The 14,696-nt window shown below is 49.1% G+C and overlaps 2 protein-coding genes across 2 annotated transcripts; both read left to right on the forward strand.

Moving 5' to 3' along the window:
• The first annotated feature begins 700 nt into the window (after window positions 1-700).
• Window positions 701-12,096, forward strand: LOC121460342 (putative zinc finger protein 487). Its single transcript, XM_041670689.1, has 7 exons — window positions 701-921; window positions 2,101-2,373; window positions 4,295-4,338; window positions 10,307-10,433; window positions 10,858-10,941; window positions 11,856-12,020; window positions 12,092-12,096. Exons 3-7 carry the CDS (start codon window positions 4,324-4,326, stop codon window positions 12,094-12,096), a joined length of 396 nt encoding a protein of 131 aa, XP_041526623.1. The 5' UTR covers window positions 701-921; window positions 2,101-2,373; window positions 4,295-4,323.
• Window positions 12,093-14,254, forward strand: LOC121460308 (zinc finger protein 501-like). The gene has a single exon (XM_041670643.1). The coding sequence runs from the start codon at window positions 12,296-12,298 to the stop codon at window positions 13,616-13,618; it is 1,323 nt and encodes a 440-aa protein (XP_041526577.1). The 5' UTR covers window positions 12,093-12,295; the 3' UTR covers window positions 13,619-14,254.
• Window positions 14,255-14,696: the final 442 nt, after the last annotated feature.

Genomic DNA, 14,696 nt, shown 5'->3' on the forward strand with positions numbered 1-14,696 from the left:
GCTTCTGGCCTCCACGGACACCCGCACTCACCTGCACGTAACCACTCACACATGCACAAACTTTTTTTAATCTTTTTTTTTTCTTCGAGACAGGGTTGCTCTGTGTAGCCTTGGCTGTCCTGGAACTCTATAGACCAGGCCGGCCACGAAATTGGAGGTCTGCCTGCCTTTGCCTCCCAAATGCTGGCTGGAATTAAAGGCGTGTGTCACCACCATCCGTTTTTTTTTTTTTTAAATCAGCACTTGGGAGGCAGAGGCAGGCAGATATATGTGAGTTCAAGGCCAGCCTCGTCTACAAGAGCTAGTTCCAGGGCAGTTTCCAAAGCTGCAAAGAAACCCTGTCTCGAAAAACAAACAAACAAAAAAATCTTAACATATCACCCAATATTAACCATGGTCATCTCTGGGGAAGAAACTTATTTACCAGTGTCTTTGCTCGTATACCCCCTTGACTTGAGTATTTGATTTCGTCCACGGTTTTGGGGAATTACTTTTGATAGCCAGTTTTTGTGTGCAGGTGTCGTGTGCATGAGCAGGGAAAACTTGAGGGTAATATTGATCCTTGATAAGAATGCGTGGTTTTACTTTCTATAAACACTTCACCTCCTTGTTTTTTTTTTCTCGCGTGATGTGAACACGACTGTTCTCCCCGTGGCTTTGCCGCTGAGGCCACGGTGCTGCAGGTGGCTAGGCACAGCTCTCCAGCTAGACAGGAGCTTTGCAGCTCTGGGAGGGGCGCGGGCGCCGTGGGAACTGAGTCTGGAATGTGATGGAGGCTAAGAGGGTCGCGGGAACCGGTCTCTAGCTGCTGTGCTGCGCATGTGCAGTTCATCTTCATTGTTCGCTCCCGCGTCCCGCTGCGCTCGGAGGAATCCCTCAGATCCTCAGGGTCCACGCGTCGCTCAGAGACCCGGTGCCCAGGTCAGGCGCGCCCACGGGTGAGAGCCAATTTGGAGGGTTGCAGTGTCAGGCTCGGGGGGCGGCTTGCGTGCTAAAACACACCTGCGCGGGTCCTGGGAGGTTTCTGACCCTGACCCTGAGTGTGCTCCGGGCTGGTGGAGGTGGGCTTCTTCAAGGGGAAGAAACTGGGCTCGGACTTGGTGGTCCGGATAAAGTGAGCTGGGGCTCTAAGCTCCATAGCAACCAGCGGATATCAGAGCCACCTGCTGGGACTCTAAGCCCCATAGCAACTGGCGAGTGACTTCCAAGGCTTCATGGGATGAGCACCAAGTCCGATGACACCTGTCCGAGGCTGGCAGGACAAGGGCAGTGAGGGTTCTGTAGCTGAAAAGGCTGCTCTCAGTTTCTTAGCTCAAGTTCTAGCAGTACTGCTGAGTCCCTACCGGCAAGAAGAGGAACCCGAGACTCAGTTTCCCCATCTGTACATGGGAGTTCTTCCCTGAACCTGCCTCTTAGGTGTTCTGGGCAGTGCCTGACATAGGTTTTAGCAGGGATGGTGGCATTTGCTCAGGATCTGGAAGTGGCCTTCGTCCCCTGTTCATTAAGCCCTAAGCACCATTTGGTTCTGAGATCACTGTTACAACCCTGTTCTAACAGAAGAAAGACTGGGGCAGGGTGAGGGGCGGAGTCTGCTGAAGAGTGAGGATGCAAACCTCAAATCACAAGCTCCGTTCAATCTAGCCTCTCTCTCTCTCTCTCTCTATCTCTATCTCTATCTCTCTTCACATGGCTCCTCCTCAAGGACCTGCTTCTTGGAGGAAGGAACCCGGAGTCTTTCCTAAGGGCTCCTGGGATCACTCTTCAATGAAGGCCAACGAGCCCTGCTGCCTGGGTCACCTGTCTGTGCCCACTGCAGTTACAAACTTAAGTTAGGCTTCCCGCAGTTTTCAGAGTCTGTACCAGAATCAGCCAAAGCGCTGAGGCCCAACAGCCGCTGGGTACAGAAGCTTGGGATGTCTACGGAGAGAAGAGGTCTCAAAGTTCAACTTTCTGTCTAGTTTGGGTGGTGTTGCCATTGGCCTGGACCTTCACTCTGAGAACCACCATTGTAGAGAGCAGTGATATTCAGGAGGGAGAGAGAGAGAGAATGAGAGAGAGATTCAGCCAAAGGCTCCAATTCCTTGAATTTACTCCCTCCAGTCAGGTTCAAAGTTCTCTGGATCACGGTTCCTGTAAGAAAGAAGAGCACATCAGAAGCAGGACATCCCCCCCCCCACGGGAGACACCTCCTCTCTGGGGTGCAGTGTTCCACAGCTGTAGGGCAGAGGCCCAAGAAACAGGCAGCGTGTGAAGCACTTGCTGAGCCTTCTGCCCTGTGACGTCATCTCAGTAGACACCTGTCCAGCGGCAGCAGCGGGGCCAGCTTCCAAGGGAAGGAGGTGACGTGGGCCACCCACGGGAAGTGAACAAGAGGTAGGCTGCTTGGCAAAAGAGACTTCCGTGGGAGGACGGTGAGAGAACAAGATGATGAGGAAGTGCAGGCAGATGCGCTGTCCCCTCCTCCTGGACGCTCCTCCCACTACCCTCTTCTCACACTCACAGGCAGAGCTAGACTTCAGGGCCAAAGCTTCCATTACCATCTGAGGGGGCCTGTCATTCTGCTTTGTAGTTAGCAGTCCTTAGCTACACTATTTCTGGGGTAGGGACAGACTGCCAGGGTTTGAAACTTAGCCCTCCTTAAGAATGGCTCTATCATTCCTCACCTCCGTTTCCTCATAGAACAGTAGTGGTACCTACATCAGTCTCTGGAACCAGAACTGTAACTAGGTCATTATCATTTGCCTGCAAGTTACTTGCTAGTGACCAGACCACAAGCATCAGTGAGACCCCCTGACTCCCAGGTCTCTGTCCACATGTCTCAGCTAAGTCGAGTCTCTTGAAACAAAACTCAGTTGGAGACACTGAAACCAAGGAACGAATTTTCAGTCCAAGGCCCTTGTTGTCAGCAGTCCCTATATGTTCCTTGAGCTGGGATTTGAGAGGTGGCCCCACAGTTAAGAGCTCTTCCTATACTTGCAGACGCCTGCGTTTGGCTCCCAGCACCCACACCAAGCAACTCACAGCCACCTGTAACTCCAGAGAATCAGATATCATCCCGTCTCAGTGGGCACTTGCACACATGTTCATACACACACACACACACACACACACACACACACACGCAAAACACACAGAAAAAATAGTTTAAAAATAAATGATTTGAGTTATAGGGTTAAGGAGTTAAAATATATGTAGAAGCCGGGCAGTGGTGGCGAACGCCTTTAATCCCAGCACTCAGGAGGCAGAGGTAGGCGGATCTCTGTGAGTTCAAGACCAGCCTGGTCTACAGAGCTAGTTCCAGGACAGGCTCCAAAGCCACAGAGGAACCCTGCCTCGAAAAAAACCAAAAATAACAAAAAAAAATATATGTAGAAAAGTAAATCAACAGACACAACATCTTCGTTGTTAAATTGTTTTACACATGCTAGGTTCAATGTCACACATCCTTCATCTCAGAAACTTGTGAAGAAGAGGCAAGTGGATCTCTGGGTTTGAAACCAGCCTGGTCTATGCTGAGAATTCCAGTCCAGTCAGGGCTACATAGTGAGACCCTGTCTTAAAGTGAAACAAAACCTATAAATTGATTTACACCTTTTATTGCAGAAACATTCCAAACACACAAAAGTAGAAAACACTGAATAATAACTCCTGAGTGTGTGTTACATGTCGAGCTAGGGAGAGACAGTTTTATTGTCTGTCCACCCCCAGCATGTACACACACATACGTATATACACATGCACTTCAACACACGTCCGTACCCTTTCTCCTTCCCACCTTCCTTTATAAGATTATCTTATTGTTTTGCAGTGTTTGTTTGTCTGAAACAGGGTCTTCCATGTAGCTCAGGCTGGTCTCAAATGCTGCATCCTCCTGCCTCTGTTTCCTGAGTGCTGGCATCATGGTGCTCGATACACTGCTACACTCTGTTCATAAGATTAAACCCCACACATCAAAGCAGGCAGATGGGCTGAGTCAGTTGCTCTAACCATTTGCTTAGCTGCTTCTTTCCCAGCTTAACCTGATGCTGTGCCTGTTTGCTGCCAAAGTCAAAGAGGCCATGATCACTGTGAAATGCCGGCAGGAAGCCAGTGCTGGCTTTTCTGATGACAGGCCACTTTCTCTGAGCTCCAGGAGGCGATAAGACTTCCTGAGCATCCATCTACCCACCCATCTGAAGGGTGGGGGGGGGTGACATCGCGCCCCCATGTGGTCATTTGTCAGCATGCACAAATAGATTTCTAGCAAGGCTCTGAGGACCTTGACAATGATGGTTTGCCCTCTTCCTCTCCACAGCCTCTGCAGCTCTCCAGGGACAGACGGACATGAACACAGCCCAGGTGAATCCCCCGCTTGTTCCTCATATGAGTTTCTTTGCATTGTTGGTAACCGTGCTTCCTTTCCGGTCATTTCCGTTCATCTGACCACGTCCTCGCTTTCCTGGCATCCTGGTTTTGCTGTCTGTTTCAGAAACTGTTTCCACCCGTGACGTCACATGGACGCACACAGCTGTCTTGAGTATTGGTTTTATGGAAACAATCTACCTGCTCTTCCTTTTCCCTTACGTCTTCCCTTGTGTAACACACATTTTAACTGTTTGTAGTGTATCTTCTACCCACTTAAACAATAATAATTTAAATTTGAATATGCATTTTCTGGTAATTTTTGCTTTCCTTTTTATGGCATACAATGACAAAATGGCAATAGTCTATCAGCTGTAATATGATTATTTTAAAATGTATTTATTTATGTAGGTGGTGGGAGGAGTGTATGCATGCCACGTTGTTCTTGTGGAGGTCAGAGGACCACTTGTGGGGGTTCTCTTTTCACCCATCAGGTCATGGGGGATCAAATTCAGGTGGGTAGTCTTGGTGGCAAGCTCCCTTTCCCATGGAGCCAACTCGCTGGCCCCATCTATAGTATTGTGTACAATGTTCCAGTCACTGTTAACTTCCCTCCCTGGATTACTTTATAGGAGTCTGGCAGCATTATTGAGTACACACTTTTATTATACCCTTTCTACTGAGGGCTATAGACTGTTGGATCAGCTTTTCATATGACATAATCCCAAAGTTGCACCTTAGATGTTTGGTTGTATGGAGGCCACCTCCAGCCCAAGTTCTGAGAGCTAATTTTTGTTTTTTTATGTTCCATCTTGCCCACATGCGAAGCCTTTAAAATCTGAGTCTTTGCTCCTCTGGCCACTGGGAGCCAAGCATCTTCATTATCAACTCCAGCCCCACTTAGGTGGAAAGGGAGTTTGAGGCTCTCTTTGCTGGCCCCTGGTGCTGACGGTGCGGCTTCTCCTGAGAAGCAGCTGTTTTCAGTGGTTGATTTTATGACTTCATCCCAGATGGCTGCTGGGGGTGTGGCCTGCTTCAGCCTCAGCACCACTTCCTGTGGCAGCTGTCCTTCAGGCTTGGTACCCATGATTCCCGGCTTTGTGCGAGACTGACAGCTTCTTGCCTCTCTTGGGGCACAACAGTGCTCGCAGGCTGGCCACCTGCCTCCGTTGCCTCCGTTGCCTGGCGATGGGCTTTGTTCTCTTTGGGATTCTGCTGAGTTTGGATGGAGGCTGCGGTGCACATTGCACAGTGTGACTGCGGGTCTGCCCTCTGAACCTGAAATGCCCGTGTCCTGCTCAGTCCTGTGAATGAGGGAACGCTCAGGGAGTCTGGGAGAAAGGCCGTCTACAGTATCACAGGCACGGGGGAGAACGAGAAGTGGGTGGCTGTGGAGGTATCTGCTGTCACCTCCTCTTTCTCACCTGTCCTCTGGTGTCAGATACTTCACCAGGCCATCATGCCTGCTCGTCTCTTCTTCCTCCAGTCTGTCCCCACAGAGAGAAGCCCCGCCCCGGTCCTGAAGACACCCCCCCCGGTTCCTCCCCCATGTGTGTTCTTCCTAACTCCTCCTCTGCCCTGGCCACCCAGAATCCCTCCCAAGCCTCCCCCTGCCCCCACCATCTGGATCCCCTCACTTCTATCTCCTCACTCCCAGCTTCCATAAGAGGGTTGTCCATTAAGCATTCTGTCCTCATGCTTTCCCTGAGGGGGATGTTTTTCTATTTCCTCTAATCAACAAGAAAATACTTAGCATTTCTGTGCCCTTTCTTTTCTCATAGAAAATGTCCATCCTTATATCAACTTGGAGACACTGACTTGAATGTTTAAATATTCTCTTTAAAAACTTTATTTATTTATTTATTTATTTATTTATTTATTTATTTTGGGGAGCGTGTGCCACTGTGCACAAGTGGAGGTCAGAGGACTTGTCTCGGAGCCAGTTCTTCCCTTCTACCACATGGCTCTGAGGACCCAACTCAGGCTTGGCAGCAAGCACTTTTACCCACTGAGCCATCTTGCCAGTCCATCATTATTTTCTTCAGTATCTATTTTTTTTTCCAGCAGTGGGGACTGAACCTAGGGGCCTGCACGTTACAGGCAAGCACCCTACCACTGAGCTATGCCCCAGCTTGCTCTTCAATATTTTAAACTCATTTTACTCTTTGCTCTCTTCCCATCTCAGGGCTTTTAGGTTACAGCTTCTTGTTCCTGCTGCGTTTGTTCTGTGCTCCGCGAGTCCCTGCCCCAGCTCACTTGTTGGACTGTGATTCTCTCACGAGCCACCGGTCTTTTCTGTTTTCTGTGCCTTCTGTGCCGAGGGAGGCAGAGGCCTCGCTGCAGCTGCCCAGCTGGTTGCTCGGGTGACTGGCCTGCATTTTCTGTGCTGTATGGAGCTGAGTTTTCCGGCTAGCTTTCCTGTGAGGTGGACGCCTGGCCTGGGGCCTTGCACACGAGGTGCCGGGAGATGTCTTAGGATGTCGAGTGTGTATGGATTGAGACAAGGAGCTAAGAGAGAGGGGACCCCTCCTTTGACAAAGAGAACAGAATCGACTTAATGGTGTATCTCCCCTGAATGGCCCTGAAGGAAAGTAGTACCATGTCAGGGTACTGTGTATAGTCCTCGGCTCCTGACTGGCTTCGGAATTCTCACAGACTCCATGGGACAACAGTCTCCTGCCTGTCCTAAGGAATGATTTCCTGGGTATCAATCATCAGGGGTGAGAATCTGCCCAGAAGCCTGGTAGTCCATTTGCTGATCACGGCTCTGCTCAAACCCCTCCTCTCAACCTTTTGAGCCTAAAGACCTTACTAGGCCCTGCAGGGAAACCTGAGGCACTGCCCAGCCTATGTTTGTGGTGTGAGGCAAACAGGTACCCGAGGTGCCTGCCACCCCCTCACCCTGGCCTGCCCACAGCCCCTCCCTGCACTCCTCTGTGGGATAAGCCTGAGGCTTGCTTCCCTGCTTCTCTCTCAAGAGCAGAAGGGAGAGGTGTACTTGACACAAACTGGAGGGTCACTCACTCACTCTTGAGACTGTCATTTCTGGGGCCACTGTGGACCCAAAGTCCTGCTTCTGGTCCCCTTTTGTGCTTCAGGGCCTGCTCATTGTCTGCACGGGTCATCTGCCTTTGCTCCAGCCTCCATGTTCTTTGTGAACGGTTTCCCTCCTAGCAGTTCTGGATGCTGTTGAAATAGTCCTGATCTCTAAAATGTGGGGTTGTCCCTTATCTCTCTTCATAGTCCAGACTTCTCTTAAGTCCACCTGTCACCTGGACATCTCTACCACGTGTGTTTCTCATCCCTAGAGTATAACGCACTCAGGAAACCCCCCACCTCTCCCTCACTCCCTTCCTCCTTCCCCCTTTCTTGTCTCTCCCTCTCTCCATGATGCATTCTTTGGTTTTCTCGGTCCCATATTAGGACAGTACGTGGCCCCGGCCCCGAGCCCACTCACTAGAGTACGTGACCCCGGCCCTGAGCCCACTCACTAGAGTACGTGACCCCGGCCCCGAGTCCACTCACTAGAGTACGTGACCCCGGCCCCGAGTCCACTCACTAGAGTACGTGACCCCGGCCCCGAGCCCACTCACTAGAGTACGTGACCCCAGCCCCGAGCCCACTCACTAGATTACGTGACCCCGGCCCCGAGCCCACTCACTAGAGTACCTGACCCCGGCCCCGAGTCCACTCACTAGAGTACGTGACCCCGGCCCCGAGTCCACTCACTAGAGTACGTGGCCCCGGCCCCGAGTCCACTCACTAGAGTACGTGGCCCCAGCACCGAGCCCACTCACCACCTTCAAAGCTCCTTTCTTTTGCTTCCCTGGTCAACTCTATGCAGACTCTGCCCCAGCACTCTCATCCCTACTGCCAAGGCTCTAAGGCTTGTTACCATAGTTACCAGTTTGTTACCACAGTCCTTTAGTTCTCACTGAAACCTGGTCACTCAGGGTGGGGTGTTTAGTTGTGTGTCTGGATGAGGCCACTAGATGGCAGCAGCACCCTCTCAGTTTAGAGCGTGATGCCCACAGCTGTTGCCAGATACCCCAGGGAGGCAGCATCAGCTGTGATGGAGAACCAGTTGCTCATTCATTCAATCATTTGTTTGTTTATAAATTCAAAATGTATATGGGTGTGTTGTCTGACAAAGGATCCTGAAGAGAGCATTGGACCCCTGGAACTGAAATTAAAGATGTGTCAGCCTCCATGTGGGTGCTGGACTCTAAGCCAGGTCATCTTCAAGAGCAGTCAGTGCTCTTGACCACCGAGCCATCCCTCTAGCCCAAGAATCAGTTTCTCAAGTCAATCTCCAATATGCTTCTGGAGTGTTGCTTTCAAAATATAAAACTAGTTGTATTTGTTGACTTGACTGTGTGTCTCCACTATCCAGAGAAATGATCCTCAAGAAGGGCTATGCACCCTGAGGAGTGAGCAAGCCAAGTCAGAGGTATGTTGGGAAAATACTGGAATAGCTACCGCCTTTTGTGTGTGTGTGTAGCCCCCCTCCCCCCATGGAGCTGCTGAGCTTTGGCTTGTGGACTGTGTGTATACACTGAAGACTGCCAAGGATGTACTGATGGAAGCCATTGGCCTACAGAAGAAATGTCATTTTCCTGATGTTTGAACTGTCTGAACCCCACCTGAACTGTTCTGGTCTCACCCGGTCCTCCAGTCTCCTCCTGCTGTACCTCTCTCCCTGTGACTCCTCTAACGTCAGCTGTCCTTCCAATTGTTCCCTAAGCATTCTCAGAGCTTGCTGTTTGCAGGCAACCAAATCCTAACCGAAAGGCTGGGAAGAAACTCAGAGGGTGAAGTGCTGGCTATACACGAGGACCTGAGTTCAGATCGCCAGCTCCTGTGTTAAAAAAACCAGGCATGATGGCATACACCTGTAATACCAGCACTGGGGTGCTGAGGCAGGGGGATGGCCGCTTGTGTGTGTGTGGAGGGTGCTCACTGAAGACATATACCTCTAATACCAGCACTGGGGGCAGAGACAGAGGGATAGCAGCTTGTGTGTGTGTGGGGGGGGGATATTCACTAGAGACATATGTCTGTAATGCCAGCACTGAAGGACAGAAGCAGGGGAATGGCAGTATTTGTGGGAGTGAAGGTTACTCAGTTAGTACTGGGGAGATGACTCAGTGTGTAGAAGCACTCATCCCACAAACCTGACAGCTGGAGTTCATTCCTGAAAACCCAGGTAAAACTCAGGGGATGCGGCACAAGCATCAGTAATCCCAGTACGCTCCCCGCCAGGGGGCGGGAGGCAGAGCCAGGAAACCGCGGAAGCCCACAGCCAGCTGGCCTGCAGTGTCTAAGCTGAAGAGATCCTGTCTTAAAATAGGTGGAGAGGTGAGGACGGACATCCAAAGGCTGTCCTCTGACCACCACGCACACATCAGGGCATGTGTGAGTCTGCACCTTCACACGGGAATGAACATATATGCACATGGACTCACATTCTCATACACACATACATATACACACATCCACATACATTCATAAGAGACATCCACATATATAATCACATACACACATACACACAACATGCACATACATACACACATATATACACCACACACACACATATGCATACACGCTTGGTGACTGGTGAACTAAAGGAAGAAGTACATCTCCCACAGTTCCTTGCTGTCTGTATGCATAGGAAATATCAAGTCCATAAGATCCTTAAAAATGAGCTCCCAGGCTTACTTGTCTAAGTGTCCTCCACAGCCAGACCAGACCCAGGTAGACATTACTGCTTTATGAGTTAATCTGTGACTTTGGCTTTCCTGGTGTTTCTGTGGTGATGCCATTTCTCCTCCAAAGTGCAGCACACAGAAGCGGACGTGAGACAACCTTACGCTGTTTTCTGGTATGCAATGACAACGTGCCTTAGGTGTCTCCCCTCGTTCTTTGTGGTGAGTCCTCCCAATTGAGCCCCACTGCTCTGTTGCAGGGACAAGTGTTGTTCAAAGATGTGTGTGTGACCTTCACTCAGAAGGAATGGCAGTTGCTGGGTGCTGCCCAGAGGCACCTGTACAGGGAGGTGATGCTGGAGACCTACAGGCACCTGCAAGCCGTGGGTAAGCCCCGCCTCCCGGGCTGCTCCTATCAGCCTGTGCTCCTTACCTTAGAAGTCAAATTAGTGTCAAGAGTCAAGTTTTAAGCCTGGGGCTCAGCACTTAAGAGTGCTTGCTGCTCCCCAGAGGACTTGAGTTCAATTCCCAGCACCCACATGGGGCAGTTCCCATCTGCCTGAAACTGCAGTTCCTGGGGGCCTGAAGCCCTCTCCTGTCTGCACTCATGAGCACAGTCACTCACCTGGTGCCTGTGCCTCCAGTCAAGGACTCAGCCCTGGTCTGAGCAGTGACGAGATAAATACATGTGGCCCCCTCCCCCCAGGAACTTAGCCGGTGGCTTTGGTGAAACACACCACAGCCTCAGCAGTATGTACCCGTCCCTCAGGCCTGAGCAGTCTTGTCAAGCCTTGTCATCTTCTCGTCACAGGCTGCAGTGTAAACAAACCTGAGCTGATACGCAAGTTGGAACAGGGAGAAGGTCCTTGGGAATCTCCAGGTTGCAGCCTCTTAGGTGAGTTGATGTCAAGGAGGAGGAAGAGGGCAGAGCTTTGGTGGCCAGGGCAAGGCTCGCTTCCTTTGAATGTCTCTGTGGTGGAGTTGGTGGCTGGCGTGCTGGCCTAGCAGGCACAGAGCCCCAGCTTTTTTTTTTTTTTTTTCAACTCCCCAGCAGAGCATAAAAGGCCCAGCACAGCCCAGGTCTTTAATCCCAGTAAAAAGGCAGGAGGGTCAGTAGTTTAAGGTCAGCCCGGGGCCAAGAGAGACCCTGTCTCAAACAGAAACAAACAAATAAACAACAAAAAGAATATCTTTGAGAGGCTCTAGAATTTTCAAAGAGACAAAGAGAAATGCTCACAGCCTGATATCCACCCAGAAAGTATAGATGTTCTCTGCAGGCTGTGTGTGGTGGTTCACACCTTTGATAGAAGCATTTGGGAGGTAGAGGCAGGTGGTACAGCCTGGCTTACAGAGAGTTCCAGGCCAACCAGGGCTATACATTAAGACCCTGTCTCAATAGATAGATAGATAGATAGATAGATAGATAGATAGATAGATAGTGTTTCCTGTTTATCTCAGTTTTTAGTGCCTTCCACCTGTGGACGAGTCCTTTGTCTGACAGTCTTTGTTCCCAGCTGTGTTTTATTTCCAGCTTTCTAGCCATTTAGTGGCCATGTTTGTAAGAAACCAAAGCTACTGATGTTATTTTCTTCATTCCCTCCCACTTTCTACTCCATTGTGAGACTTTGTCTTCATTTTTGTATTACCCAATGAGAAGTCTAGATGAAACGCCTGCTTAAAATGGCTTCCTTTCCAGCAGAGTGTGTCAGAAAGCCCAGAATCAAGTCGGCATAAGACATGTGTGTGTAGACTCTTTCCTTTAACATTGTATTTTGATGTATAATATATGCTGACTTCTCATGTTCCTAGAAGTCCGGGGAGCCAATAACATGGCAACAAGCCAAGGAAATGAAGACGAATATTTGAGTCAAGTTTTATTTGTCAACAACAAAACACTAACTAAGAAGAAAAGCAAGGATCTAAAAGAAATAGTTTATCTGACCACAAACTCAGTGGCCTCAAGAGAAAGACACTGTAAGTGTCACTCAGCAAGCTTGGGAAATGTTGAAGGACTAATTACTGATAACACAAACTATGCAAAAAAGTTTGATGGTTTAGGAGAGTCTAAGTCCCTTGAAAGTAAGCATGGAAAAGATCACATAGGAAGCAAAACCTGGGAAGCTGTTCAAAGAAAGAGACCCCACAGTCCTTTCGAGGGTCTTGCTCCATATCAGAAGGCCTCACATTTGGAGCAGCTTCTTGGATATTCAAATTCTGGGAAGACCTCAGACAGAAAGACAGGCTCTGTTATGCACGAGGCAGCTCACACAGGACAGGAGGCCTCTCAGGATAGTAAATGCATGCAAGTCACCGCCCACAAGCTCAGGTTCCAGTCTTTTCTAAGAACCCTTCGAGAAAGGAAGGCACAAGAGGCCAGCAAAGGTGGGAAATCCTCATGTGTGAAGTCAAAACATGAACATTCAAGAACTCACCCAAGGGAGAAGCACTGTGGATGTGATACGCTTGAGAAATCCTGTCGTGAGAAGTCGGATCTTACCCGACATGAAAGAGTGCAATCAGGAAGAAAGACTGGCAAACGCAATGCAAGCGAGGGAGCCTTAAGAAACTCTCCCCACAGCCAAAATGGGAAAATGCACGTGGGAGAAAATTCGTGTGGGAAATATGGGGAAACCCTTCATGGAGAGACACGCCTTACTAAGAACCGGAGAACCTGCACAACAGAAGAACCCAAGTGTGCCGACAGCCACACAGCCTTAAAGAAGTCACGTCCAGCCCTAACTCAGAGAACTACCCCCAAAGAGAAAAACCGCAAAGGTAACGAATGCAAGACATCCCCGACCTCCATCCTCAAGGGACCCAAATGCACTCAGTGTCAGAGACCATCCCTGGAGGAGGAGCCTGATGAGGGGGAGGAAAGTGGGAGGTCACCCCTTGGTGAAAACCAGAGTGCTTGCCAAGGTCCGAAAGCCCATGAGTGTCGCAGATGTAAGGAAAGCTGTGCTAAGAAAGCAGGTCTTCCCCAACACCAGAGCTCACACCCGGAGAGCAAACCCTACGCTTGTCACGAGTGTGACAAGTCCTTCCCAGTGAAGGCAAACCTCACTGAACACCAGAGGACTCACACCGGAGAGAAACCATACGAGTGCAGCGAGTGTGGGAAGTCGTTCTGCCAAAAATCCGCCCTTAAGATACACCAGAGAACCCACACGGGGGAGAAACCTTTCAAGTGTAACGAGTGTGGGAAAACCTTCTGCGTGAAATCGAACCTGACACAGCACCAAAGGACTCACACCGGAGAGAAGCCGTACAAATGCAGCGAGTGCTGGCGATCTTTCTGTGTCAAGTCCAACCTCGTCGTGCATCAGAGAACCCACACAGGAGAAAAACCCTACAAGTGTCCCGAGTGTGGGAAAACCTTCTACGAGAAATCCGCCCTCACCAAGCATGAGCGGATTCACACTGGGGAAAAACCCTACGAGTGCAGCGAATGCAAGAAAAGCTTCAGCCAGAGGTCAGCTCTTACCAAGCATCAGAGAAAAAAACACAAGAAGAAAGCATCTTCCAGTAGCCTTCATGGGCAGACACCAGAACCAACGAGCGAAGCTCGCTGAACATCAACAAAATCCAAGGGTGGGCATGATGCTACCATGGCAACAGGTATAGGAAAGCATTCACTAACAGGTTATAAGTGATAGAAACGAGACAATTAATGTAGGATTGAAAGCATAAGAATGTTTCAAATACATGAATGCTTTCAACAGGTATTCAATGTTGTTGAAGGAAAAAAAATCTAAACTTTTAATGAATATGGAGAAAAATGTCCTTGTGGAAATATTGTCTAACTAGAAGTTATATTTCAGATGTGACGTGAAACTCATTACATGACAGATAACAGAACGCCATCTGTTCTTAACAGAAAATGAAATATGGATCTTTCATAACAAGGATAATTTCGGCTACTGATTCAGTTGTAATAAACAGCCATCTTTTGCCTACCCATCTTGATTTTCTTCAGCATGTTCTCTCCTTTGCTTCCTAGAAGTTTATTTAATTTTTTCCATAATAAAGAGGACATTGACCAAGAAAAAAGAACTACAGTGGAAAAGACCAAAAAAAAAAAAAGTTTAGGAATCTAAGCAGTGAAAGTAAAGAAGATGCCAGGAACAGCTAATGGAAGCAACACGAGCAAGGAATCTCTGTGTCAAAGATGGGGGTCATTTAATGCTGAGTTAAAAAGATTGTGCAGTGGCCAGCAAGGTGGCTCGGTGGTAAGGGCTCTTGCTACACAAGCCCGAGGACATCAGATGATTCCTGGAACCTATGTAAAGGTTGTCCTCTGACGCCAAACATGCACTGTGGCACACACATGTTCACATACGCGTGCATACACACACACATGCACACACACTAATAATACATACAGTAACATTTTAAACACACAAAAACCCTAAATCTAACGGCAGGTAGTTTGTAAAAGAGAAGAAGAGGAAGAGGAGGAAGAAGAAAGAAATTTAAAGTCAGTTGAAAAGGGAATTTGGATATGTATATCCAATAAAGTGTGACCTCGTAATGGTGAGTCGTGTGATTGTATTATTGAATTCAACTTCTATGGAATTTTGTCTAGGGGGAAGGTGAACTTTTAAACATCCTACTTATGACCTGGGTGCAGGCCTTTAATCCCAGCACTTC

The sequence above is a fragment of the Microtus oregoni genome, unplaced genomic scaffold (genome assembly GCF_018167655.1).
Source record: "Microtus oregoni isolate MIOR12 unplaced genomic scaffold, Mior012 000020F_ref0000438, whole genome shotgun sequence".
Classification (NCBI taxonomy): Eukaryota; Metazoa; Chordata; class Mammalia; order Rodentia; family Cricetidae; genus Microtus; species Microtus oregoni.

Coding starts and splice junctions, on each gene's coding strand:
- LOC121460308 (XM_041670643.1), top strand. CDS start 12,296: ATGCACGAGGCAGCTCACACAGGACAGGAGGCCTCTCAGGATAGTAAA.
- LOC121460342 (XM_041670689.1), top strand. Junction 10,434..10,857: donor CAGGCACCTGCAAGCCGTGG/GTAAGCCCCGCC, acceptor TTCTCGTCACAG/GCTGCAGTGTAAACAAACCT. Junction 10,942..11,855: donor TCCAGGTTGCAGCCTCTTAG/GTGAGTTGATGT, acceptor TCATGTTCCTAG/AAGTCCGGGGAGCCAATAAC.